This window comes from Canis lupus, chromosome 15, assembly GCF_011100685.1.
Source record: "Canis lupus familiaris isolate Mischka breed German Shepherd chromosome 15, alternate assembly UU_Cfam_GSD_1.0, whole genome shotgun sequence".
In the NCBI taxonomy this organism is placed as follows: domain Eukaryota; kingdom Metazoa; phylum Chordata; class Mammalia; order Carnivora; family Canidae; genus Canis; species Canis lupus.
In genome coordinates, this window is record NC_049236.1 from 4966692 (window position 1) to 4992093 (window position 25402).

Here is a 25402-nt window from a genome sequence, read left to right on the forward strand (position 1 = left end):
GAAGTGACGTCGCCCGCGCCCACGTGGTCCGGCGTGGTTGTGGAAGGGGGCGCTTCGGCGGGTCCTGCGGCGCTGCGGGCTTAGTTGACCGGTCAGGGCTCCCTCGGCCTAGCGCCCCGGTTCCCGTCGGGTCGGCAAGATGGTGAAGCCCAGGTACAAAGGACGGAGCACCATCAACCCCTCCAAGGCCAGCACCAACCCTGGTACGGGCGGCGGGGGCTCCGGAGGGGGGCTCGGAGGAGGCCGAGAGGGAGGAGGGGCGCCGGGGCCGGGGGATGCTGGGGCCGAGCCGGGACGAGGTGGTGCTTTCCTTTCGGGGGCCCTGACCTCTTGCACGGCTCTCAGGGCAGGGGGGGCGGGGGCAGTGAACGCTCAGGCCTGGCAGCCCTGGGGCATCTCCAGTTGCCCGAGGTCCTGTGTGGGGCATCAGCCTGTCCCCAGTGTATTTCAGCCCCGGAGGACTGCAGCTTTCCAGCCCAGGGAATTGCTAGAAGCAAATTAGATAAAGCCCCATTACAGGGTGGTTGGTGTAGGGCAGACCCGGCTGGCGCACCTCCCTGCCCCTCTGGCTGCCTTTGACCCTTTAAATGAGAAAGGGGGGTGGGGGGTTCTACATTTGGCCTTTGGAGGCAAATCCCGCCTGTAAAGGGCACAGAAAACCCTACAGATGGATACCTGGTGATCATTCCAGTAAAGATTTATTTTTTTTATTTTTTTACTTATTTTTTATTTTTTTAAGGTTTTATTTATTTATTTATTCACGAGAGAGACACAGAGAGAGGCAGAGACACAGGCAGAGGGAGAAGCAGGCTCCATGCAGGGAGCCCGACGTGGGACTCCATCCTGGGACCTCAGGATCGCACCCTGAGCCAAAGCAGATGCTCAACCGCTGAGCCACCCAGGCGTCCCAAAGACTTTTTTTTTTTTTTTAAGATTTTTATTTACTTATTCATGAGACACAGAGAGAGAGGCAGACACAGAGGCAGAGGGAGAAGCAGGCTCTGTGCAGGGAGCCCGATGGGGGAACTCGATCTCGGGACCCCGGGGTCACGCCCTGGGTTGAAGGTGGATGCTCACTGAGCCACCCAGACATCCCTAAATAAGGGTGTTTTTAGAGATGTTTAGTTCTACTGAGTTCCCACGTGCAGGATGAACAAGGTGGTTTGGGGGGTGGGGGGTAGGGGGGATCCCTTCTATTGGGTTTAGTTAATAAAACTTTGTTTTTAAAAAAAGTTTTTTGAGAACTTTAGTTCACGTCGAATGTTTTTCCTGGATTGCTGATAAATTATCTGATATGCGTAGACTGGAATCTTAGACTGTTAGACCCCGAAAAGGCCTTTTAGAGGTTATGATGTTACAGGGGGAAGAGATGGAGCCAAAATTGGGGAAGTCGCTAATCACCGTTGGTTGGTTGGTTGGTTGGTTGGCGCAGCTCGTGAGCAGCAGAGCGGCCAGTGCTGGGATGTCAGCCTGATTTCTACTCTATCACTTCAGGAGTAGACAGGTGACTTGACGTCATCCCCCAAAAGGAAAGCTGGGCTAGTGTTAGCAATGCTGATTTGTCCTTGTCTTTCTCTCTGAGCCGTAAAGCAAAAACTTCCACTTTCTTTGCTGTTTATCGAACTAAAACAGTAAGAAATGAAGAAACTGGTACGTAAGGAACACTTGAGTATCAAACTTGTAGTCTCCACGATGCCTTGCCTGTAGCAGGCACTCAATCTGTTCCAACTGAGACAGGTAAGAGCCCAGATGGTAATGTAATGCTTTTGTTCAAATTCTGGCTCTGCCACTTAGTAGCTGTGCGATTTGGGCAAGGTGATCTGGCCACCTGTACCTCAGTTTCTTAGCCTGCAGAATGAGGATAGTGTATCTCGTTATAGGATTATCATATGGCTTACACGAGGTGATGCCTGTAATGCGGATCGCACAGTGCCACAGTTAATGCTCAAAATTATTAACTCTTATCAAACGACAGTCATACTGAGGATCAAAGATCAGGTCAGCTTTGTCCTACCACGTAGCTTCCAGTGATAATAATTCCGTTGGAATGATAGAGGGAAAGAGAAAGAGATTTTGCAGCCAGGCCGCAGCTTGCCTACTTTGAGTGAACTAGTTGATGTGTTTGAGGCTCTGACTGTACTTAAGCTTGGTTATCAAATAGTTTGCGGTCGGCTTCTGTCTTTCCTAGATCGAGTGCAGGGAGCAGGGGGCCAAAACATGAGGGACCGGGCCACCATCCGGCGCCTGAATATGTACAGGCAAAAGGAGCGCAGGTGAGCATTACACATTGTCCTCCTCCCCTTTCCTTCATGCCCCGGACTTGTAGCTGAGACCTCGTAACCTTTGATATTCCCACTGCCACTTTCCCCAACTAGGAGTAGTATGTTTTCAAATATCATCTTATATGGGTGGTGTTATGATAAATGGCGGAGTTTTGGTTCAAGACGTGGGCAGCGGGTGGTGAAACAGTGATTGTGTCACAAGACTGTATGACCAGTGGAGGTTTTATTCCTCACAGCTTCAGCCTCCATGGATAGCACATTAAATCTCAAGTTAAATATCCTTCAGATAGAAATCTGGTTTTTCTTTAACAAATTATATAGGACTGTGGTTATGAAAGCAGCCAGAAAACTTGTTTTTTAATGCGGAACTTTAGATCACAACATTGTGGCACTTGGAAACTCATCACGACTGTGAGTTCTGCTGAGGCAGCCTCTACCATGGGGACTTGCTGAGCGTGGCATTTTGCTAGCTGGTCTTAATTTGTTTGGTAATTAGATTCTTCATCCGTTCTGAAAGATGTGTCTAAAACACAAACGTCAATGAACTTAATCTGCCTTAGTCACCTACTCTGCTGTTTGTTTGAGAATTTTGAGTTCCAGCATAAATCACCCTCTACTTAAAATTCATTTAAACCAGTCTTCAAATAATTACCAAAAAAAACTCAAGTATGTGGTTTTTTTTTTTAAGCAAATAAACAGTAAACAGATTTTTAAACATCAGCATTATTTGTTATTCATCCAGCAGAAATCATTACGTGCTCTGTTGCAAGAGGTTAAATGACTTTTGGACAATCTGTTTCAAATGTAGATGTACTTTTGTTTACTGAAGTCTGTATTTCATGATCATTTAAAACCAAAAAAAGAAAAAAGTTCCTTTTGATGGAACGGGTATTCTGGAAACCAAGCTTTGCTCTTGCCTCTCTTCTGTCATCAACCAGAATCTGTTATTTCCTCAATTTAGGAACAGTCGTGGTAAAGTGATTAAGCCTCTGCAGTATCAGTCCACGGTGGCTTCTGGCACGGTGGCGAGAGTGGAGCCAAATATTAAGTGGTTTGGTGAGTATCATCCTCTGTCACTTTGGTGTGCTGTGTGGAAAAGGGGAGGCTTAAAAGGTATATAAAAGGCAGAAGTTTTTGGGTAAATAGAACTGTCAAGGATTATATGAGAAAGGGCTCAGAAGTACCTGTAGTGGGAAAAGTGCTAAGAAAAGTAGTAGTGGTGGTGGATTCCATAGATAAGTTGTTTTTGTAAAGAGCTCATTATTTTTAGTTGTACATAAACCCTTTTAAACAGATAAAGCCATCCTTATTGACCAGCATTCACAGACCTGAGAACTCTCTCTTAATTTCTGGTGGCCTGGAGAGATGGCTATTTGAAAGGTGCCTTGCAGATGTGTTTCTGCCTTTAACTCGAAGTGTAAGTGCATTTACTGGCAGTTGCTTTGAAATCTTTCTTTCTTTTTTTTTTTTTTTTTTCTTTAAGATTTATTTATTCACGAAAGACAGAGAGAGAGAGGCAGAGACACAGGCAGAGGGAGAAGCAGGCTCCCTGCGGGGAGCCTGATGTGGAACTCGATCCCGGAAATCCAGGATCACGCACCGCTGAGCCACCCAGGCATCCCTGAAACGTTTCTTAATGGGGATTTGCGCTTAGTTGCAGCAGAAGGATCTCTCATGGGTCGTTCCCGGGAGTGAATTGATGGGATCAGGGCTTCTTTCTTGGAAACTCCTATCTTTGTTTCAGTCTCAGGGCTTTCTTTCAGCTTTCCCCTTAGTCCCTGCTAGGTGCATGGGCCGATCAGATGGTCAGACCCCACTGTTTGCCTGGTACTTGACCTCTGTGCTTGGCGGCAGATGGCAGCTCCGTTCACTGTCTTATATTTTTCACAGGATACCCTCTAGGAAGCTGCAACTTGGGAAAGTGTCAAAGAAAACTTTTTAGAGGGGTGTCTAGCTTGGTGGCTGTATACTGTGACTCTAGGTCCAGACCATCTGGGTGTGAATCCTAGTCCGGCCATTTCTGTGGCCGTGGGCAAGGTATCACGACTCTCTGTTCGTTCATTTCCTGTCTCTAAAATGAGTATAAAAACAGTCTGTATCTTGTAGGACTGCTCTGAGGATTACGTGGGTGGCCACATGTGCGGTGCCTAGAGTCCTGGGCAGCAGTTGGTGAGCACAGTGTAAACGCTGCCGGTGTCCTCAGCACCGGCTTCATAACCCTAACCATCTTGGGATCTGCGTTTCTGCTGCAACACGCTGTCCCATTGAATGTGTGTTTCAGGCTCCCTCACCTACAAGGTGTTCTCCAGGTAGTGTTATATAGTTTTATTTTGCTCCCTTGCGTGGATTTACTGGCTCATTTCATAGTCCTTTCAAACCCTCATAAACGTAAAAAACGGTAGCTGTGACCCAGTTCTGTGCTTCAGGATTCCTTATGTGTATCGATAGGTCTGCTGTGATTGGCTCCAAATTTCTTTGCCAGATGGAGCAGGAAGTGTAGGACATTTGTCAAATCTCAGTTCCATTCACTGATGTTGATTTTTCAGTTTCATCCAGTCAGGAAATTGGGCTTGGAAAACTCTTGAAACCTTTTGTGTGTCTGGGTTGGTGGATTAGTTCACAGTGTATGAGTGCAGGAGAGGCAGTTTTTTTGTTTTTGTCCGCACCCCCCCCCCCCCTTTTAAGTTTGAAAATGGTTCCATGGGATGGATGTATCGGGTGTTTGGGTAAGCCAGAGTAATTCAAAATCTTGCTTTTCCCTGTGTCGATGGGAAGAAGGATGTAGAAGCAAAAAGGAGTTATTTATTATTAAATGGCAGCATTCTTCTGTAAACCAGGAAACACACGCGTGATTAAACAGTCATCATTACAAAAATTTCAAGAGGAAATGGGCGCAGTTATGAAGGATCCATACAAAGTTGTCATGAAGCAAAGCAAGTTACCCATGTCACTTCTCCACGATCGGATCCAGCCTCACGTAAGTTGGAGGATGTCCCTGGCAATGGAATTTCTTAGGCACAGTTCTCACCGACCCCTCTCCACCGTATTCGTTTCTTGTTTTTCTGTAGAGAAGAGTGGCTTTAATGCAGTACCAGTGAGGTTTTCCCTTTGTCAGGGCTCTCACCTTAGTAGGAACCACATTGTGTCAGGAAAGCACAGTATATAGTGGATCAGAGCACAGGCTTGGGAATCAGGCCTGACTTCATCTTTGCTGTGTCCTGGTTAGGTTTCTCCGTGAGCTTTCACTTCCATGGCTGTCAAGTCCAGAAAACTTGCCTCCTTGGGTGATTGGATGCAGATGAAGCATTTGGCACATAACACCTAGGGCGCTGCCTAAATAAGAGCTCAGTGGATCATAGCTATACTAATACCAGTTGTACGTTTTTTTGGTAGGCAAACTAGCTTAAGTGGTAACTGCATCAAACTTTGGGGGAAACGTAGAGTCAGGATTGGGTTAGCAGAAGGAAGCCGTGGGTGCTGTGTACTTTCAGCTTCTGTGAGACCCTTGGAATTCCTTCCAGGGAACGAAAGTGTTCTGGTCACATTGGCTCTAAATCACTGGACTTGAAGGGTAGCAAGGACTGAATCCAGCTTGAAGTGGAATGAGTTTCACACAGAACCAAAGAAATGGCCTAATGTTTGCACGTTTTTCCTTGCATTGAATAATAATTCCCAGAAACGTAGCCAGTACATAAGCCTCAGTTCCAATGTAAGGAGGGGAAGGAAGCATTGACATGCATACATGGATTAAACAGTTCAAAGAAAATTGTTTACTCGCAGAACAAAATAAAAACCAAGGCCTGGTTATTGCCTCAGGTTTTGTCAATTATGCTTTGTTTTATGATGGACTAGAAGAATGGCGCCTATTAGTGGAATGACTGTTTTCTTTCAGGGAAACACATGAGTGTAATTCATGAGCCACAGACAAGTTGCTCATTTCCCTTGTTCTCTTTGTCTGTTCTCCCTAAAGCCATCTTTTAACAAACTATTGAATCCTGTTTATGAGAACAGAGAGGTTTCATTATGGATTTATTGCTTTGTTGCCCATTCCAGTCGTTCAGTGCTTCTAAAATTCAGGCTTACACGGCTGACCTGTAGAGCCAAGGGTCTGTAGCTCCAGCAGTCAGCTAGTATTGCAGGCGGGTGCTCAAGAGTAAGGGATGAGTTTTCTCCCTTGGCCTTGAAAAACCCCGATTTTATTTTATCTACTGCTGGTTGTAAAACTTAATTCTGAGATGGCTGCACCGTGGGGAGTCAGATCAGATATGCTTTAACTCTTAGCGACATGCACATTATAGTGGCTGTAATTCTGTAGCAATACAGCAAAAATACTGTAACTTGTTTGATCTGTGTACTTTATTGCATACTGCCTATAACTGCCTGGTACTTGTTAATGTATAGGTTTTCACGCACACATCCCGGTGTACTGTACTTTATAGGTTATTCATGAGATTTCCAAGGATTAACTTTGATCACAATTTTCCCAGTGACATTAGCACCAAGTTCCCGTGTAAAATTTGACCCTTCTGTTTGGGGATGTTGCCTTGTTGGAGGGTAGCAGGTAAAACTGAACTAAGAGATGAGTTAGAGGATCTGAAAAGGTGACCATAGCTTGAGGATCTTTGGGAATTGGAGGGGGGCTATCAAGGTCAGAAGCCACGGGGGTTGCTCTAGCATCCATGTTTAATGGCTGGTGCCTACAGAGGAGCTTTGTACTGAGGGGCAGAGGGCTTTTTTTTTTTTTTTTTTGAGGGTATGTTCTGCCGGCTGTTCACAGTCTGTTACGTGATAGATCCTAACTCAAACTTTGACTTTTATCCTGCTTCAAAAATTCCTATGCCCGTAACTCCTTTACAGGCACAGCAAGTTCTAGTTAGTATCAGGTTCCTTTTATCACATCTAAAGTATTATTTTGGACTTTTGCTAGATGTTTTTCATCTGAAGACTTTCCATGTGCATTTAATAAAAACGTTACCTAAATTAGGGAAAATGTTATCTGAAACTAAAATGCATCTTACAAAACAAGCAATTCCTTTTAGCCATGAAAGAAATTAACTTCCAAGAAAAAGTTGGCATTTACAGTTGGTTTTAAAAAAACACACAAATTTGAGTATGATTGTCCTTGACAAAATCTGTGAGTTTGGAGAATTTTATGCACTTGTTTGGAAGCTCAAAAAAAAAGGTCAGGAAAGATAAGTTAATGTTCATCATTGTAGCCTTAATTACATTTGACTGAAGTTTATGATAAATGAGATAAAGCAGAGTTTTTGGCAAGTCTCACACAACTATTCATACTTGCTGTGACTATTTGTATTACTTTTATATTTCTCCAAGGAGGCTTACAGAACTTCACAATTAGAGAACAGGGGCTTTTGCCCTTTTAGGTATGTGGATGCAGTAGCTTTTGGTATGGGTTGAGCCTTGGAAAAATGAAAGAAGAAAACCTTTCCCGGGTCGGGTTTTAACTTTTGCTCTTGCTTGGTACCTTCCTTAGCTTCATGCAGGATTCTCTTTTCTTTTTAGAACTCAAAGGTGCACATTCTTGATACTGAAAGCTTTGAAAATACATTTGGCCCAAAGTCACAGAGGAAGCGACCAAACTTACTTGCGAGCGATATGCAGTCTCTTCTAGAAAATGCAGAAATGTCCACTGAGAGCTATGATGAGGGCAAGGATCGTGACCTGGTCACTGAAGACACTGGTGTGAGGTACAGTTTGAATGTTCTTACTGCTCTCATTTGCTCTTCTTCAACAAAACATTGTCTTTACCTTTATTTTACCTACATGGAGCTCAGTGCTTTAACTCCTTTTTTTTTTTTTTTTTTTAAGATTTTATTTATTTATTTGAGAGAGAGAGAGCACAAGCAGGGGAAGTGGCGGAGGGAGAGGGAGAAGCAGATTCCCCCCCGAACCAGGAGCCTGATGTAGGGCTCGATCCCAGGACCCTGGGGTCATGACCTGAGCTGAAGGTGGTTGCTCAACCCACTGAGCCACCGGGGCGCCCCAGTGCTTTAACTTGTAGATGGGGAGTGCTCTTTTTCCCTTTAACTAGAAAAAGTCATGAAGCTGGGGCCGGACTGAAAATAATTTGAGGTGGCTTGTTTTCTCTAGGTCTCTTTTCATCCCCAAAATAAAAATAAATAAATATTCTTTTCCTTTGTTGTAATAGCAGTAGAGTCTAGGATAGACAATTTAGAATATGTAGTTAAATTAGAACTGCAACACAAAGAAACTAAGAATCCTAATCCCACTGACCATGTCATTAAATTGTTAAAATTGTCAATGTCAGGGCTGCCTTAAACAGAGACTCTGGACCACTGGGGGTTCACAGATGGCCTTTGAGTTTCCTGGGATCCTCTGAAGATAATGTGGAAAGTGTATGTACGTGCATAAAGGTGGTGGTGGTTGTTGGTCTTATATTTGTTTTGGGGAGGGGAAAAGGGTTGATAGCTTTGTCATATTCTCACAAGGGTTTGTACCCAAAAGGTGGTCAAGAATCAGTCACTGTTGTATATATGAGTCTAGATCTTTTTTTACGCTCCGTGTTTGTTTATAAATATAATACCTATGACTGTATTTTAACTTGCCTTTTAATATATTTTTCTAAATGAATATGAATAGATTTCCATGTCAGTACTTAATTGACAATCCCACTGTGGAACATTTATGCTGTTTGTAGTTTTGTCCTGTAGTAAATAAGGCTTGGGTAAAACATCAATGTGACTGAATCCTCTTAACTATTCCCCACGGATGCTTTCTTATGGGGGAAATTACTGTGTCAGAGCACGCGTGTTTGTAGGCAGCTGCCGAGTGCCCTCGGAGGGAGCTGCCCAGTGTTGCCCCTCCCCCTTCGTGAGTGTGCCAGTGCCTTAGCATTGAGGTGCTATTGCTGGCCTGCAGCAAGCAGGGCCGCCCCGGTGCTGTCCATGGCCCGTTTCCAGCTGTGCACCTCCTCGAGATAACATCAGGCCATTTGAGGCCCAGCAAGAGAGGTGGCAAGTTAATTTCTTCCTAGAAGTATTTGGATTTTGTGTGCTTCTGCTGTTGTGAATTTTTTCCTCCTCCAAAAGGTGCAGTAGATAATGGAGGAGAAGACAAGATATTTTTATTTCTGAGACACTAGGTAAATGTCGGTGAGGCTAGTAGATAAACAGATTCTCAGCCTTATCAGAAATCTGTTGCTTCCTTTGGGAGTATAGGTTATGACTCAGGTCCTGCTGATTCATTTTCATGATCTTCTGTGACATGTTGGATACCTATAGTCACACTTTTTTTTTTTTTAAGGTTTATTTGAGATAGAGTGCGCACGTGTGGGGTAGGGGGCAGAGGGAGAGAGAAACTCAGCAGGTTCCTATCCTGGACTTGGGGACTTGACCTCATAACCCTGAAATCATGATCTGAACTGAAACCAAGAGTTGGATGCTTAGTCGACTGTGCCACTCAGGGGCCCCTACCTATAGTCACTTTTAAAAATATTTTGGGCCCCTGGGTGACTCCATCAGTTAAGCATCTACCTTCAGCTCAGGTCATGACCCCATGGTCCTGGGATTGAGTCTTCATTGGGCTCCCTGCTCAGCGGGAATCCCGCTTCTCCCTCTTTCTCTGCCCCTCCCCACTGCTTGTGGTCTCCCTCTCTCAAATAAATAAATAAAATCTTCTTTACAAAATAAAAATATTTATTTTTGGAGATGCCTGACTGGCTTGGTCGGTAGAGTATGTGACCCTTGATTTGGGGGATTATAAGTTTGAGCCCCACATTGGGTATAGAGATTGATTAAAAACAAAATCTTGGGATCCCTGATTTTGTTTGTGGCTCAGTGGTTTAACGCCTGCCTTTGACCCAGGGTGTGATCCTGGAGACCCGGGATGGAGTCCCATGTCAGACTCCCTGGATGGAATCTGCTTCTCCCTCTGCCTGTGTCTCTGCCTCTCTCTCTTTCTCTGTGTCTCTCATGAATAAATATATAAAATCTTGAAAAAAACAAAACAAAATCTTAAAATAGGACTTTGAAAAATAAAATATTGTTATCTTTGAAATTTTCAAGTTTTTTTATGTTTTTAATGTATGATCTACGGCTTAAGTATTTTTAATTTAACATTTTATCAGGGATCCCTGGATGGCGCAGCGGTTTGGCGCCTGCCTTTGGCCCAGGGCGCGATCCTGGAGACCCGGGATCGAATCCCACATCGGGCTCCTGGTGCATGGAGCCTGCTTCTCCCTCTGCCTGTGTCTCTGCCTCTCTCTCTCTCTGTGACTATCATAAATAAATAAATAAATACCTTAAAAAAATTTTAACATTTTATCAATTTATTCATCATGATTACTCTTTAATCCCCATCACCAATTTCACCCATCCCCCCCGCCTCCCCTCTGATAACCATTAGTTTGTTCTTTAAAGGTAAGAGTCTATTTCTAAGGTTTATTTCTCACTCTTTTTTCTTTGCTTGTTTGGTTTCGTAAATTCCATATGTGAGTGAAATTCTATGGCATTTGTCTTTCTCTGACTGACTGACTTCACGAAGCATTATGCTCTCTAGCTCCATTCACGTTGTCGCATATGGCAAGATTTCACTCTTTTTGCTGGCTGAGTAATATCCTATTGTGTCTACATACCACAACTTCTTCATTCATCAATTGATGGCCACTTGGGCTGCCTTCATAATTTGGGTATTATACATAATCCTGCTACAAACATAGGATTGCATATATATCTTTTCAAAATTAGTGTTCTTGTATTCCTTGGGGAGATATCCAGGAGTGCAATTACTGGATCATGTGTTAGTTCTACTTTTAACTTTCTGAGGAAGCTCCATTCTGGTTTCCACAGTGACTGCTCTGGTTTGCATTCCCACCAGCAGCCCACGAGTGTTCTTTCTCCACGTCGTTGCGAACACCTGTTGTTTCTGGAGTTTTTTCTTTTAATCCAATTTTTTTACTGTGGTATTTATCCTTTCAGTCATTTTTAAGCCTGCAATTCAGTGACACTAAGTACATCCACGTGGTTATGCAGCCATCACCGTTCCATGTCCATTTCCAGAACTCTTTCATACCATCTCAAACTGAAAGTCTTTAGTGGATAGTAACTTCCCCCTGCTTGGTGGCCACCATTCTATGTTCTGTCTCTGAGGAGTTTGACTCCTCTTATGAGAGGTACTTGATATTAAGTGCAGTCCTAAGTCTCTTTCCTTTCGTGTCTGGCTTATTTCATGACCAGAATGTCGCTGGGGTCATCCATGTTGTGGCCTGCATCAGTACTTTATTCTTTTTCATTGATGACTAATATTCCCTTGTGTATACAGCACAATTTTCATCCATCCATCCCATGGACATTTGGATATAGTCACTTTTTAAATGATGAAATGTGCTTTTGTCCTGTCTCCAAGTAGCTTTAATGCTCTTTTCCTGTGACATATGGTCAACTTCTCCTTAAACATCCTCTTTATAGGGTTCAGTTGCTCACTTTGTTTTCTTATTTAGAAATGAAGCTCAAGAAGAGATATATAAAAAGGGACAGTCCAAAAGAATATGGGGAGAACTCTATAAGGTAAGACTTTCAGTTCTTTCTTGTTGAGTGCTGTTTTTTTTTTTTTTTTTTTAATCTTTTATTTATTCATGAGAGACAGAGACATAGACAGAGGGAGAAGCAGGCTCCTCACAGGGAGCCCAATGTGGGACTTGATCCCAGGACCCTGGGATCATGACCTGAGCCACTGAGCCACCCAGGCGTCCCTTGTTGAGTGCTTCTTTTGGCTTTCTTTCTTTCTTTTTCTTTCTTTCTTTCTTTCTTTCTTTCTTTCTTTCTTTCTTTCTTTCTTTCTTTCTTTCATTTATTTATTTATTTATTTATTTATTATTTTTTTATTTTTTGGTTTTCACGATCTTATATGAGAAAACTGATCTTGATATATGGAAGCTCTGTCAAGCAAGCACACATTCCACTGCCCATTGCATCCTCACTGCCCCTCTTCACCAAAACCAGGATAGATGTGGCTAGGCATGTAACTATTTTGGATAACTACCTTTTTTTTTTTAAATAACACTGACAGCTATGTTACATAGACCTTAGATTTATCATAAGTCATTAGAGCTGCACCTCTCCTTATGGATGAGAACCTGCATCTAGAAAGTTGAATACCTCAGCCAGCTCACCCAGCTGGTTCATGGAGGAGCCTTCATGTGTCCTGAGTCCTGGCCCAGTCCTCTTCAACTGGCTGAGTTTTATGTCCACGTACTAGAGAGAATTTTCGGTGACAGAGGTTTTCAAGGACAGTCCCATAATCCAGCAGTAACATAACAGGAAAGTAGTACCCTGAAGGCAAACTAAATTGTGTAGCTTTTGATAAAATACATAAAACCTGTGATAATAGAAACTTTTAGAAGTCTAAGAAGTAAATGAGTTCATTGAATAATGAACAGTAGTCACGAAGTACGGTGGGTTTCACCTAACAAAGTTTTCCAATTTGAAATTCAGCAAGTTTCTTCTACTCACAGGACAGGAGAAGTTTTGAATTCCAATGACTGGGCATTGAGATTGGCCACAACCTACTTGTGTTTTGAAGTTCTCATTATTATTTTATTTCCCCCAGGTTCCTTTAAATGTCCTTGGCCTCCCACTTCTCATTTATACTAAAGCAAATCATTTTCACTTCTTTGAATCGCAGGTGATAGACTCCTCAGATGTGGTAGTTCAAGTTCTTGATGCTAGAGATCCGATGGGTACCCGTTCCCCTCACATTGAGACTTACTTGAAGAAGGAGAAACCTTGGAAGCACCTTATTTTTGTTCTTAACAAATGTGACCTTGTTCCAACTTGGGCAACAGTAAGTACAGCTGCTTACCCAGAATAGACAGCCAGGCTGCTCAGCTCATTGGAGGCCAAGTTACCTGTAAATAAGTCCATTTCATGGTTTTTAGAATCTGAGACCTTAAAGCACTGGACTCCTTGACATGGTAGTCCTGGAAGCATTCTCGCTGAAAACAGAACTAAAATGTGCTTCACCCACAGGGGGCAGTCACCTTCTATCCTCTGATGGCTGGTGAAGGGACTAGCTGCAGTACCCCACAGGATAAAGGGTGGTGTCCCTTCCCCTGGGGGTAGAAGCTGCCACAGCCATCTGTTACATTAATTGCATTTAGTTGCCACGAAGGCATTTTTGTAATTGTTCCATGTTTGTCAGACAAAAGATAAAGCGTTAGCCGTCATTCTTTAAAACAAATTTTTTAAGAATGACAGCTAACATTTTCCTTAGACAGCTGTATATTTGAGACAGTCTGTAACTCAGGCTCTGAGTCTTCCTGGATTATGAATAAACAAGTATCTTCTCTTCCCCTTTTAGAAACGTTGGGTGGCTGTCCTCTCCCAGGATTATCCAACACTTGCCTTCCATGCAAGTCTTACCAACCCTTTTGGCAAAGGAGCATTTATTCAGCTTCTTCGGCAGTTCGGCAAGGTACTGGGACCTTACATGTCTCCCCTGGAGGGTGTAGGTCTGGGCCTGTGGAAGAATTTCTCTGGCCGGTATGCGTCAAAAGGTTACCCACACTTCCCCCATCTTGGTAATGAGAAGTGTGTTTTCGAGAGAAGACGTAAACACTCCTAGAGCCTCAGGGTCATAAGGGATTTCAGAAAGTACCTTCCAGCTCAGCCATTGTCCCCATGGCCCCCGTCTTTGACAAGCATTACTTCCTTTCTGCTGTTCCCCTGGCACCTGAGGGTCCATCCTCTGCTTGAGGATGGGCCTCCCCATTGCTCTGTATTCCCCATCCTGGCTTTGTAAAGAGGCCTGCCCTGCTGCCTCTGCCCTCAGGCCTATGCAGTTTCTACCCCGTCCTTTCCGATCCCTGATCCAATGTCACTTTCTTGGGGAGGCCCTGCCACCAGGTCGCCCTAGTGGACGTTCACAGAGCTTCATGTTTTGTACCTGCAGCTTGGTGTTTGTGTGTCTCATTCATCCTTCCTGGCTTCTCACAAGGATGCACATCCTCTGTCCCACCATCCCCACTTCCCAGAAGCAGACACTTTCAACTTGTGGCCGTTAGTTACCTCCATTATTTTCTTCCATATTTTTAATACCTGCATACGATTCTATTTCTGATCTCTCCACCCTCCCCACCTCCACCCCGCCACCTGCCATATTAGACATTAGCGAAGTCTCTGCTGTGGAAAATAAGGACTGAGTTTTTTAACAGCCGTCCTTTCCCGGTGCATGCTCCCCCCGCTGTGTTCTCCCTGTGTCATACATCATCTGGCTAGGTTATTATTTCCTTCAGTGTTTACGTTATTATGACTGTAAAATATCAGTCACAGCTGATCCACATAGTGCTATGATTAGAATTCCTTTCTAATAGAACCTTCTGTCTTCTCTGGTGTTAATTAGCTCCTTGTCGTTTGTCACTAACGTGTCACCAAATCCTCTGGCAGGGTAGGAGCTTTGAGAATGATGGGCCACCTCGCTCTAGTCAGAACTGTCTGCTCAGAGGCCGGCTGCAGTCTCCTTCCTGGGATCTCCTTCACTGTCATCCTGAGCATTTGCTATGGCTCTTTCCTGGGCTTGAGCCCTTGTGTTCATTGGGATCAAGGGATCAGGACAGGATCTTCTTTCTTGGTTTTTCTTCTTTCCTGGTTTACTCCTTCCCTTTAATGGAACATATTTTCCAAAAACTCCCTGAGAAGCAGTGCTTAGGAGGAGACCTTGCGTTTTGGAAATACCTTTATTCTGTCCTCACACTGTTTCTCCCCAGAACGCTGAGGGCACCACTGCATTGTCTTCTGGTAGCTTCTGATAGGCCATTGAGAAATCTGAGGCCATGCTGACTCCTAATTCTTTGTGGATGGGATCTCTCAAAAAAAAAAAAAAAATTCCCATTTAAAAAATTGACTCACTTTAAAGTGAGTCTTCCACTGTTTATTGAGTTTGACACTGGATGAGACTTTGTCTGATGTTCTGTATTATTTCTTGGAGATGCCCCCACCTTCCACCCAATCATCTCATTCAGGACATGGGTTTTATATCCTGGTTTAATTCTTGAATTTTCTTTTCTTTATTTTAGTGCCTTTGTGATGTTTTGCTCTATTTTATGGAAAGTTTCTCTGACTCAGTCATCTAGCCGTTCTTCAGCAACATGTATTTTACTTTTCACTTGAGAGTTGTCCTGCCCTATTCTTGTTTCACAGATGAATTGTCATCCGTTTCTGAGAATAAGGATAGTGGTTTTTGAAATTGTTTTCTCTCCTTACATTGACTGTTTCCTGCCAGGTTCTTCGTGTTTTTCTGTGTTGAAATGTCTTGGCTCTTCATTCATATTTAAGGGGGAACCGGTAAAAAAAAGCCAATGGAAGTTTTAAGTGGGGGATGGGTGTTTTTGAGCAATAGATTTCACTGTAGGTAACAAGGTAGAAACCCAATATTGTGTTGGAGGGCACCCTAGGTATCAGTGTCTATAGATCTTTGCTCTTGAATCTTTAGTTTCCCCCACAAAGAAGTCTCCCAGTCTCCAGCTCAGAGGTGTATAAGCTTGACTGCCAGGGTTCTGGGAACTCAGTGGAAGTAGGGGCCTGTAGCTTCCCATTTAGGTCTGAAAATGAAAGATTATTTTTGGAGATGCAGGGTTTCCAAAAAATCAGTATCTGGTAAGGCCCTGGGGCAGAGAAGTTGGGTGCCCTTGGGGGAGGGAGGGGTAGCACGGTGTCACTGCTCTGCAGACTTCTCACTAGTCTGGATTTCAGACTCCCTTAGTGGTAGCTGTCCCACCAGTTCCCAAGGGCTTTTGTGATTCTTTGGCAGTATTTTTGCTAGTTTTTTGTTTTTCTACCTTAGCTTTCATCTTGTAGTGGGCCAAATTAGATACTACCTCTTAGCTGCTAGTATTTTGTTAACATCGTATGTTTTTATGGGCTCATTTCCAGCTCATTCCTTGGTTTTATATCCCTGGTTCTCTGGGTTCCTATGTGTTCATTCCCATTGCTGTCATCATAGTGGAGTTTGTGGCGGGAGTGAGGCCAGTGTGAGCCCTTGGTCCACCATCTTTCATTAGAAATCTCAGCTAGTTGTAGAGTGTTGCTGAACTCTGTCTCCTTGACTCACCCAGTGGTCTAACTTCTGAGGTTACTCCTTTTTCTTCTGTCGTTTGTTTTTTGGCAATGAAAACGCAAAATGCATTGTGCAGAGAGAAGGAGGGATGGGTCTTGGGATTGCCAGTTGGTGTATCTGTGGATGGTGTTCTAAACTGATGACTAGCAAGTTCTTTCTTCCTTGGCTACTCGACCTACATACTTTTAACCTTAAAACATTCAAGAACAATAGCACATGGACAACTGAGGAAATGAGTCACCTCTGATTTATTAATAAGTGTGTGTGTGCAGCCCACTAAGATGATGTAGGTGGTGTGTGTCTAGGCTTTAGATCAGATCAAGTTCTAGTGACACTTTTGCCCCATGTTCTTTATTTTACCAGCAAAGTAACACAACCTCTTTTTCCCAAGAGATACTCGTGACTGTGTGTATGTGGTGTATATTCTTTCCTTGAACAGTTGCACACTGACAAGAAGCAGATCAGCGTCGGCTTCATCGGCTATCCAAATGTCGGCAAGAGCTCTGTGATAAACACATTGCGCTCCAAGAAAGTTTGCAATGTGGCCCCCATTGCAGGTGAAACAAAGGTACGTCTGGCTCGAGGGGTCCTTATTTACGTTGCCATATTTTATTTCCATGGAGGGTGGAACACGGAGGTTTCTGGTCTGCTTCTCGTGAATGAAGTCCAGCATGGAGAGTTTGATCTCCATGTGATAGTTTGGAACGTACCAGAGTTGTCTCTGCCCATTTTGGTAAGATTGAGTGTACTTTGTATGGCACTGTGTGCCTTTGGCATGATCTGGGAGGTGCCGTTCATATTTAAGTCTGTTTTAAATTGTCTCTCCAGCCTTATTCTTTGATAAACAAAACTAACCCAAGAATATTTGGTACCTGGGTTATCAAAGAAAATTCAGTGTTACAATAGATTCTGGCAGTTGAGGACGGACCCTGAAACCCAGAGTATTTGGGGAGCAGTGTGGTTCTACTGAAAGGAAGGGGAGCCAGTTGGTATTAAGCTTCCAAGAGTGCTTTGAAAAATTGGGGACCAGTTGATTTGATATTATCTGTCTCATTTTTAAACTCTTTGCTGGTGGGAACTGTAGTTTTAGACTCAGTGGAAGTGCCTCGTGCGTGGCCCAAGTAGAGGAGAGACTTCTAGCTTCGTGACTTGGCAGGTTGCTTGGCTTTGAGCCCTGACCCCTTCCCTTCCTAGCTTCATGAGCATCAGGGGTTTGTGAAATTAGACTCCTAGTGTTTGACCCAGGGGAGTCTCTGTTTTTTTTTTGGACTTCAGGTCTGGCAGTACATCACGTTGATGCGTCGGATATTCCTTATCGACTGTCCAGGTGTGGTTTATCCCTCTGAAGACTCAGAGACGGACATTGTGCTAAAAGGAGTGGTGAGTATTTTGGTTCTCAGAGGCTCTTTGTTTGCCTTTGAGGGGAGCATTCTGTGGAGAACACTGGATATTTTTCTGTTTCACTCATTCAGAAGACAGTTTAGAGTCCGCCCGTCTGACCAGATTTTAGGAACATGGTGCTTAGCAGGGCGGCCCCTCCCTTCCTCTGAAGCCTGCTTGGGGAGTCAGTGGAGCTGTGGGCATATCTGGTCAATGTCATTCCACAAGAGTTTGTAGTTTACACACAGGATCCAGGGGGAAGCAGGGCCTGTTTATGTTTAGTGATCATTCATCTTCGAGGGTTTATGGGCTGAGTCATTTTGGAACTCAGGCGTTTCCTCACTTGTTCCTGAATACGACCAAAACCTTTAAACGGCTCCACTTAACCTTAGCCAGGGCCACTGGCCATACATCCTGTGCACATTCCTTCCCTCTTTCCTTAAACTATCGAATTCTCTTTGTGTCCTGGGATCGGCAGGCTTTTCACCGTTTCTGCAAGTGAGTAGCATGAGACGGTCCAACTTGAGACTGCTTGTGGAACCACAGTTAGTTTGTGGTGAGCAGGGATCAGCGCCGAGTCCTGGGCTCCATGGTGGTGGCCAGCGTGCAGGGACCTTCTAGCCGACCGCGACCAGCCACCTTGGAGACCCTCCCTGCCAGGTCCCACTCGCACCACGGTGTTGAGGTCTGTTTTCAGATATTGTTACAAATGTGAACTTCACTGCTTCCATATAAACTCTGTAAGCCTGAAATTTCCTGCTAACATCTAGGTTCAAGTTGAAAAAATAAAGACTCCTGAAGATCACATTGGTGCTGTACTTGAACGAGCAAAGCCGGAATATATCAGCAAGACATACAAGATTGATTCTTGGGAGAATGCTGAGGACTTCCTTGAGAAGCTGGCTTTCCGGACTGGGAAGTTACTGAAGGTGAGCAAGGTTTTCTGAGAATGTAGACCAGCACACATGGCAGATGGGTGTATGTGGCATGGACCTTTTGTGTTTGGGGTATTTTGTGTGTCTGTTTTATTTATTTTTTCAACTTTTTTTTTTTTTTTTTTTTTAAGATTTTTACTTATTTAGTTGAGAGAGAGTGAGCGCACAAGCAGAGGGAGGGGCAGAGGGAGAGGGAGAAGCAGGCTCCCTGCCAAGCTTGGAGCCTAATATGGGGCTTGATCCTAGGACCCCGGGATCGTGACCTGAGCTGAAGGGGGACAGTAACTGACTGAACCTCCTAGGTGCCTGTTTGTTTGTTTTAAAGGTTTTATTTTTAAGTAGTCTATACCCAACATGGGGCTTGAACTCACAACTCTGAGATCAAGGGGCATGCACTCCACTGACTGAGCCAGCCAGGCGCCCCCTGGACCTTTTTGTTTTTGAATGTGTTGTGTGAGCGGTATGAGACTTGGCAAGCAGATGGTGATGAACAACCGGGGGCAGCTGAAATGCCTCCACACTGGGAGGTGGTTTTGTTCTTGGAGTTTAACGGGGAGTCTTTCTGTGCATTTCAGGGTGGAGAGCCTGACTTTCAGACTGTGGGTAAGATGGTTCTCAATGACTGGCAGAGGGGCCGGATTCCTTTCTTCGTCAAGCCGCCCAATGCGGAGTCCCCTGCAGCCTCCCAGGTGAGAGAACAGGGTGGGCCCGCCTTCTGGAAGGTGTGGGTACTGACTAGGCATGGCACCTTTGATTGCCTTCCTTTATGGAGCACCTTTCTCCTTTGGGGTTTTCCTGCTCCACAATCTCCCATCCCATAGAGCCCTTGCTGTGACCTTGTTGGGGGATGGTATTTGGAGACCAGAGAGTAGATCTGTGGTAGGAGACCCGAGTCTAAATACTAGTCTTTAGGGCCTTGAACAAAGAGGGCTTTAACTGTCAGTGCTTTTTCAATCCTGTGTCTTTCCTTATGCATGAGGAACAGAGGCATTTCCAGGATTGACTTGACGTTCGCCAGGCCCAACCATATGCCAGGCATAGGCCTAGGAATCAATAACATAGCCCTCGCCCTTAAGAAGCTTGTAAAGGTGGAAAAGAGAGAGGTCAGGTGTATAGTCAGGGAAAGAAACCTTAGATTGGGGCGTCTGGGCTGGATTGAGGAGCTTCCCTTCTGTCAAGTTTCCCTCCCACTGGCTGGACTGCCACCAGGCTCCAGCTGTGGCCCTTTGCTTTTCTATTTGTAGGGTCTTCAGAGCTCTGCCAAGCCTTTGGAAGAGATGGCTTTAAGTTCTGCTTCCATACTAATCCTTTGGGTTCAGGTCATTCTGGTTCCTTCTTACCTGAACTCTGTTCCCAGGGCTTCAGTTATCAGCTAGAAGCTTCCAGTTGAATATTTTTTCCAGCATTTCAGAATCAGCATACCTGAAACTGACGTTAGCTTTCTCCCTCTCCCTCTAGAGCCCCCGAACAGCCAACAAAACACCCCCAATCCTCTTGCACGTTCTCTTTTTTTTTTTTTTTTAATATTTATTTATTTATGATAGTCACAGAGAGAGAGAGAGAGAGAGAGGCAGAGACACAGGCAGAGGGAGAAGCAGGCTCCATGCACCGGGAGCCCGATGTGGGATTCGATCCCGGGTCTCTAGGATCGCGCCCTGGGCCAAACGCAGGCGCCAAACCGCTGCACCACCCAGGGATCCCCTCTCGCACGTTCTTTGTGTGTTAGGTCGTTCATTCATTGATTCGTTCATTGAGCACAAGTAGACTGAGGATCTCCTAAGTGCTGGGCACTCTGCTGGGCACCAGAGGTACTGCGGTGAAAGCAGAAGAGTCCTGCCTCTCGCACTTCTGTACATATGGATGCCCGCAGAGCAGTGCCTGGTTTTTCCCCTGATACCAAATAGATTTCGTTTCTCCATAAACAGTTGTGCAATTCTCTGGCACCAGCTGGTGGTCCAGTGGTGCAGTTCAATTCTGACGCTATCCCTGAGGGTTAGCACGGTCCCACAAGATGCCCCCGCTTCGGAGGCTAGCTGCAGATGGGGTTCCCGAGCTCCCTGCGCTTCAGCCCAGCCAGCTACAAGTTCAGAGGTTCTTGGATTTGATAATGTGCTAAAACAACTCCTGGAACTCAGCAGAGTGGCTTAATGAAGGCTCCTTTATTATGGTGGCAATAACTCAGGAACAGCCAACTGGAAGGGATGCATAGGGCCGGGCACGTGCTCTTTCTGGGCATGACGCCCTCCCAGCCCCAGTTCATTCAACCCAGAGGCTCTCCAACCCTGTCCTCCAGGGCTTCTCATGGAGGTTCCGTCACACAGGCCTGCTTGATTAAAGCGTTGGCCACCCGTGCTCACGCTCCACCTGTAGCCGTCTCGTCAGGTGCTTGGGCCTTCTGGTGACCGCAGAGGAGGCCGCAGCCACCCGGAGCGCCTGAGGCAGGAGTGTACCTGTGGGTCTGGGGCGGGGCGGGAGGCCGCTGGGTGTGAGGCAGGAGTCTGTTGTGACCCTGGGTGCACACAGTAGGGTTTTCTTGAGCTCTTGCTCTATGTCTGGCCATTGAGTTTTATTTTTTTATTCTATTATTATTTTTTAAAGATTTTACTTATTTATTCATGAGAAACAGAGAGAGAGAGGCAGAGACCCAGGCAGAGGGAGAAGCAGGCTCCATGCAGGGAGCCCGACATGGGACTCGATCCCAGGACTCCAGCATAATATCCTGGGCTGAAGGCAGCACTAAACTGCTGAGCCACCTGGGCTGCCCTGGTCATTGAGTTTTAGATCATTGGTTCCCCCGGTCTGATTTCCTTCTTTGTCTAGTAGTGGCCGAAACGCTTTCAGAATCCAAAAGCTAAAAACCTTAGCTTAGGGAAAAGGTATAAAAATGTACCTATAAATTTTGTAGGCAATTTCCTGAATTTTCTGGATTCCTCATTTACTGAGCACGTCGTGTAGCTGCTCTTGCCTTTGGAAAATCCCTAAAGTTCTGTGAGTCGCAGTTGCAGGGATGAAAGACTACAGATGTGAGGCGCCAGGATGATGCCTGCCTCACATGTCTTCACCCTTACCCCAGAGAGGCGGGGTGTTTCGAGGTCCCCTACCTCGGCTCCCTTGTGGCCTCACCTCCAGAGCTTTCCTCCAGGGGCCTCCCCCTGGCTTCTGTCCCCTGTTTAGCACTGTGCTTTGGCTCTGGGCAGTTGTGTGCTCTCCCCTGGGGTGTGCCTGTCTCAGGAGCCCCATTCCTTCCCCTTCTTAGGGAGGGAGAGGGAGTCGGCCGCCCTGTGGTGAATGGCGACGGTTTGAGCGGCTCCAGTTGGCTCGTCCTCTAGCACCGCAGCCAGGAGCCTCTGGTCCCCGAGTACCGGCTTCTGGGGGTCATGCGTGTTGGCCTGCGTGTGAGACGATGATGTGACTCTGGTGTGGGGTTTTCAGTTCTCTCCCTTAGTCCCGAGGAGAGGACTGCCTCTTTTGAGAGCAAGGTGTCAGTTCAGAAATGGTTTTTCTTGGGGGATCCCTGGGTGGCGCAGCGGTTTGGCGCCTGCCTTTGGCCCAGGGCGCGATCCTGGAGACCCGGGATCGAATCCCACGTCGGGCTCCCGGTGCATGGAGCCTGCTTCTCCTTCTGCCTATGTCTCTGCCTCTCTCTCTCTCTCTCTCTGTGTGACTATCATAAATAAATAAAAATTTAAAAAAATTAAAAAAAAAAAAAGAAAAAGAAATGGTTTTTCTTGGGCAGCCCCGGTGACGCAGCGGTTTAGCTCCGCCTGCAGCCTGGAGTGTGATCCTAGAGATCCAGGATCGAGTCCCGCATCGGACTCCTTGCATGGAGCCTGCTTCTCCCTCTGCCTGTCTCTCTCTCTCTCTTCTCTCTCTCTCTCTCTCTCTCTCTGTGTGTCTCTCATGAATAAATAAATAAAATCTTAAAAAAAAAAAAGAAATGGTTTTTCTTGTCTGATCCTGTCTTGTCTCCCCCATCTGCACCCCTTTTTGGCCTGGATAGCTCCCATCCTCCGTGTTGTTGGAAGTTGCGACAGACACGAGCCAAAAGAACTCAGAAGAGGAAGCCACAGGACCTATAGGTGAAGCATCAGCGCCTGTCACTGAGAAGGAAAAAGAGAACAGTCTTGGTGACACAGACTCAGAAATGCAGCAGATTCTGGCGCGGGTTCGACAGAACTTTGGCAAAATCAATGTCGTGCCTCAGTTTTCCGGGGACGACCTGGTCCCTTTGGAGATGTCAGATGTTGACGAAGAGCTTGAGAGCTTTTCTGGAGAGGAGGAGGAGCAGCAGGAGGAGGAGGAGGACCAACCAGGAGACAGCGAGGAGGAGTCTTGCCAGGAGTCCCAGGAGGAGCACGCGGGAAATGACACCAAGGCAGTTATTAAAGCCCTGGATGAGAAGATTGCTAAATATCAGAAGTTTCTAAACAAAGCCAAAGCTAAGAAATTTTCAGCAGTCAGGTACTTGTGATCTGCTCGTTCCTTGCGGAGAAACGTGTCGTGAGGACTGGGGCAGTACTTTAGGGAGCTGGAAGGGAGTTGTTGCATTTTTTTTTTTTAAAGTGACCTGTGAATTTCTAAGATGCAGCTCCCTGAAGTAGAGGTGTCACTGCCTTCCCTTGGGCTGGGGGGCAACTCTTCAGCAGCGTGGGCCCAGCCCCTGGGCTGAGGGCAGTGACAGGCGGTTTTGTTACTTTGCTTTTCTGTTGCAGAATATCCAAGGGACTAAGTGAAAAGATTTTTGCAAAATCTGAAGAGCAGAGAGTAGCTGAAGAAGTTGTAGAAGACACAGGTAAGAGTTGAATTAGTCAAACCGCTTAGGTGCGGTTTGCATCTTTAGAACTGTGGGAACTCTGATCTCTAAACCAAGAGATTGTGGGGTCATCCCCCCAGGTCCTTAGCGTAGTCGGCAGATACCCCGTTCACATGCTGTTTGTCGTACTGGTTGGATTATTAGCTTTTCATCCTGCACATTTCTTGGGGTTAATTCAGGAAACCTGTAAAAAGAGTACATTGGGAGCCTTATAATCTAGAGGTGAGTCAGCTAGATTTTTTTGTGGGAGATAGGACGGGTCAGGTATTTATTCCTTACTCCATGGACTCACAGCTTCCATGTGAAAAGTGTGTTTCTGTGACATAAATGCAAACCCTGGCGTGGCCTGTAAGGGCCCTCCTGGCCTCATCCTGCTTTACTCTGCGCTGGCCTTCTTCCTCCAACACATCAAGCTCATCCCCACCTTAGCATTCACGGACACGTTTTGAATAGACAATTCCTCTCTTTTCTGTGTGCTCATGTGTTGTGTTTCCAGCACCTACCAAAAGTGGAAAGAAGAGGAAGGCACAGAGGGAAGAGGACCATTCAAATAAAACTCGCAGGACGCTTACATCTAAGGAAGTACGTGGTTTTGGTCTTAAATATCACCCGGGTATAGAAAGTAGAGAAGAGAAATCCGTTTCCTAATAGACATGCTTTCCCACACTGATGGTCTGGAGCTGAATTCTCAGAACTCAGTCCCAAGTGACCTAGTTGAGATCAGTTGAGTAGGATCAAGAGCTGGCCCACTGGACAAAGGTCCTTGAGTCCCTGATCGCCGTCCTCAAGCATGTGGATTGCCCTCTACAAGGGTCCGCTGGTTTTCACGTGGTGAGCCGAGCTGTTGAGGCAGATGGATCCCCACCCTCTGTGAAGCTCAGGCCTGTACTGGGCTCCTCAGAGCTGGGGTGGGCCCTCTTGCGAAGGGAGGAGCTTGTTATTGGAAGTGTTCACCCCTAGATGGGAGTGCAGTAGGAAGGACTCCAGCGTGCGTGACGCTTGGACCCACGGACAGGCTATGACTTGCAGCTGTCATGAGTCAGGGTGGAGGGGCACCCTGGGGTCTGTGGGGAGCCATTTGTTCCTAGGACTGCCTCCAGTAATTGGGGGAGCAGCATGGGGGTGGAGCATGAGAAACAGAAGGGCTTGCTCTGTGACTTCTCCACAATTGATTGGTTGTTTTGGTCTCTTGGGTTTTTTTGTTTTTGTTTTTTGCCATTTTTTCACAGCGGAGGCGAGCGGCCCGGCAGCAACAGTCCAAGAAAGTTGGTGTACGCTACTATGAAACACACAATGTGAAAAATAGGAACAGGAACAAAAAGAAGACCAATGACTCAGACGGACAGAAACACAAACACAAAAAATTCAAACACAAGCAGTAACATTTCAAAAGTTTATTAAATTATACAAAAATATGCAGTTAGAAACTGTGTTCGTTTTCTTCATGCCCAGTTGGCATTTCTAAGGCCATGATGCATTTGTTCTGAGGTTTAACAGTTGAAACCCTTCACCGGTGCTAGTGAAAATACTCTCTCTGCTCCTCAAGGCGTTTAGTGATGACGGGGTCCACTGACACTCCTGCCCCTTAAATGGGCCCCCTTCGTTCCCGAGCGTAACCAGGCCGTGTAAAGCTCTGGCCCAAACAGAGATGCGGTCTACGGAGCCGAAGGGGCAGTGGTTTTATACTGGCAGTTAGCAGATTGAAACAGAAGTGTGAAAACCAGAAAGTCCAAGCGCGTAGTGCACATGGCCTGGGCTTTAAAACAGACGGGACAGCCAGTAGATGGGTGCGGTTAGGACGCACGCCTTCCTGTCGGGGAGTCCCGGAACTAGCGCATGCGGTGAACAGAGTGCTTTCCCACGAGGAGGACAGCCCCAACAGGTTAGCTTAGTGGAGTCCT

At 45.7% G+C, this 25402-nt stretch overlaps 1 protein-coding gene across 1 annotated transcript; it reads left to right on the forward strand.

Moving 5' to 3' along the window:
* On the forward strand, positions 1-24924 carry GNL2 (G protein nucleolar 2). Its single transcript, XM_038557854.1, has 16 exons — positions 1-203; positions 2189-2273; positions 3244-3338; positions 5120-5259; positions 7806-7990; positions 11761-11827; positions 12945-13103; positions 13620-13733; positions 16813-16941; positions 17649-17753; positions 18524-18682; positions 19264-19377; positions 22689-23149; positions 23401-23480; positions 23998-24083; positions 24731-24924. Exons 1-16 carry the CDS (start codon positions 140-142, stop codon positions 24881-24883), a joined length of 2196 nt encoding a protein of 731 aa, XP_038413782.1. The 5' UTR covers positions 1-139; the 3' UTR covers positions 24884-24924.
* The last annotated feature ends 478 nt before the right edge of the window (positions 24925-25402 follow it).

Coding starts and splice junctions, on each gene's coding strand:
- GNL2 (XM_038557854.1), top strand. CDS start 140: ATGGTGAAGCCCAGGTACAAAGGACGGAGCACCATCAACCCCTCCAAG. Junction 16,942..17,648: donor CCATTGCAGGTGAAACAAAG/GTACGTCTGGCT, acceptor TTTGGACTTCAG/GTCTGGCAGTACATCACGTT. Junction 23,481..23,997: donor AGAAGTTGTAGAAGACACAG/GTAAGAGTTGAA, acceptor TTGTGTTTCCAG/CACCTACCAAAAGTGGAAAG.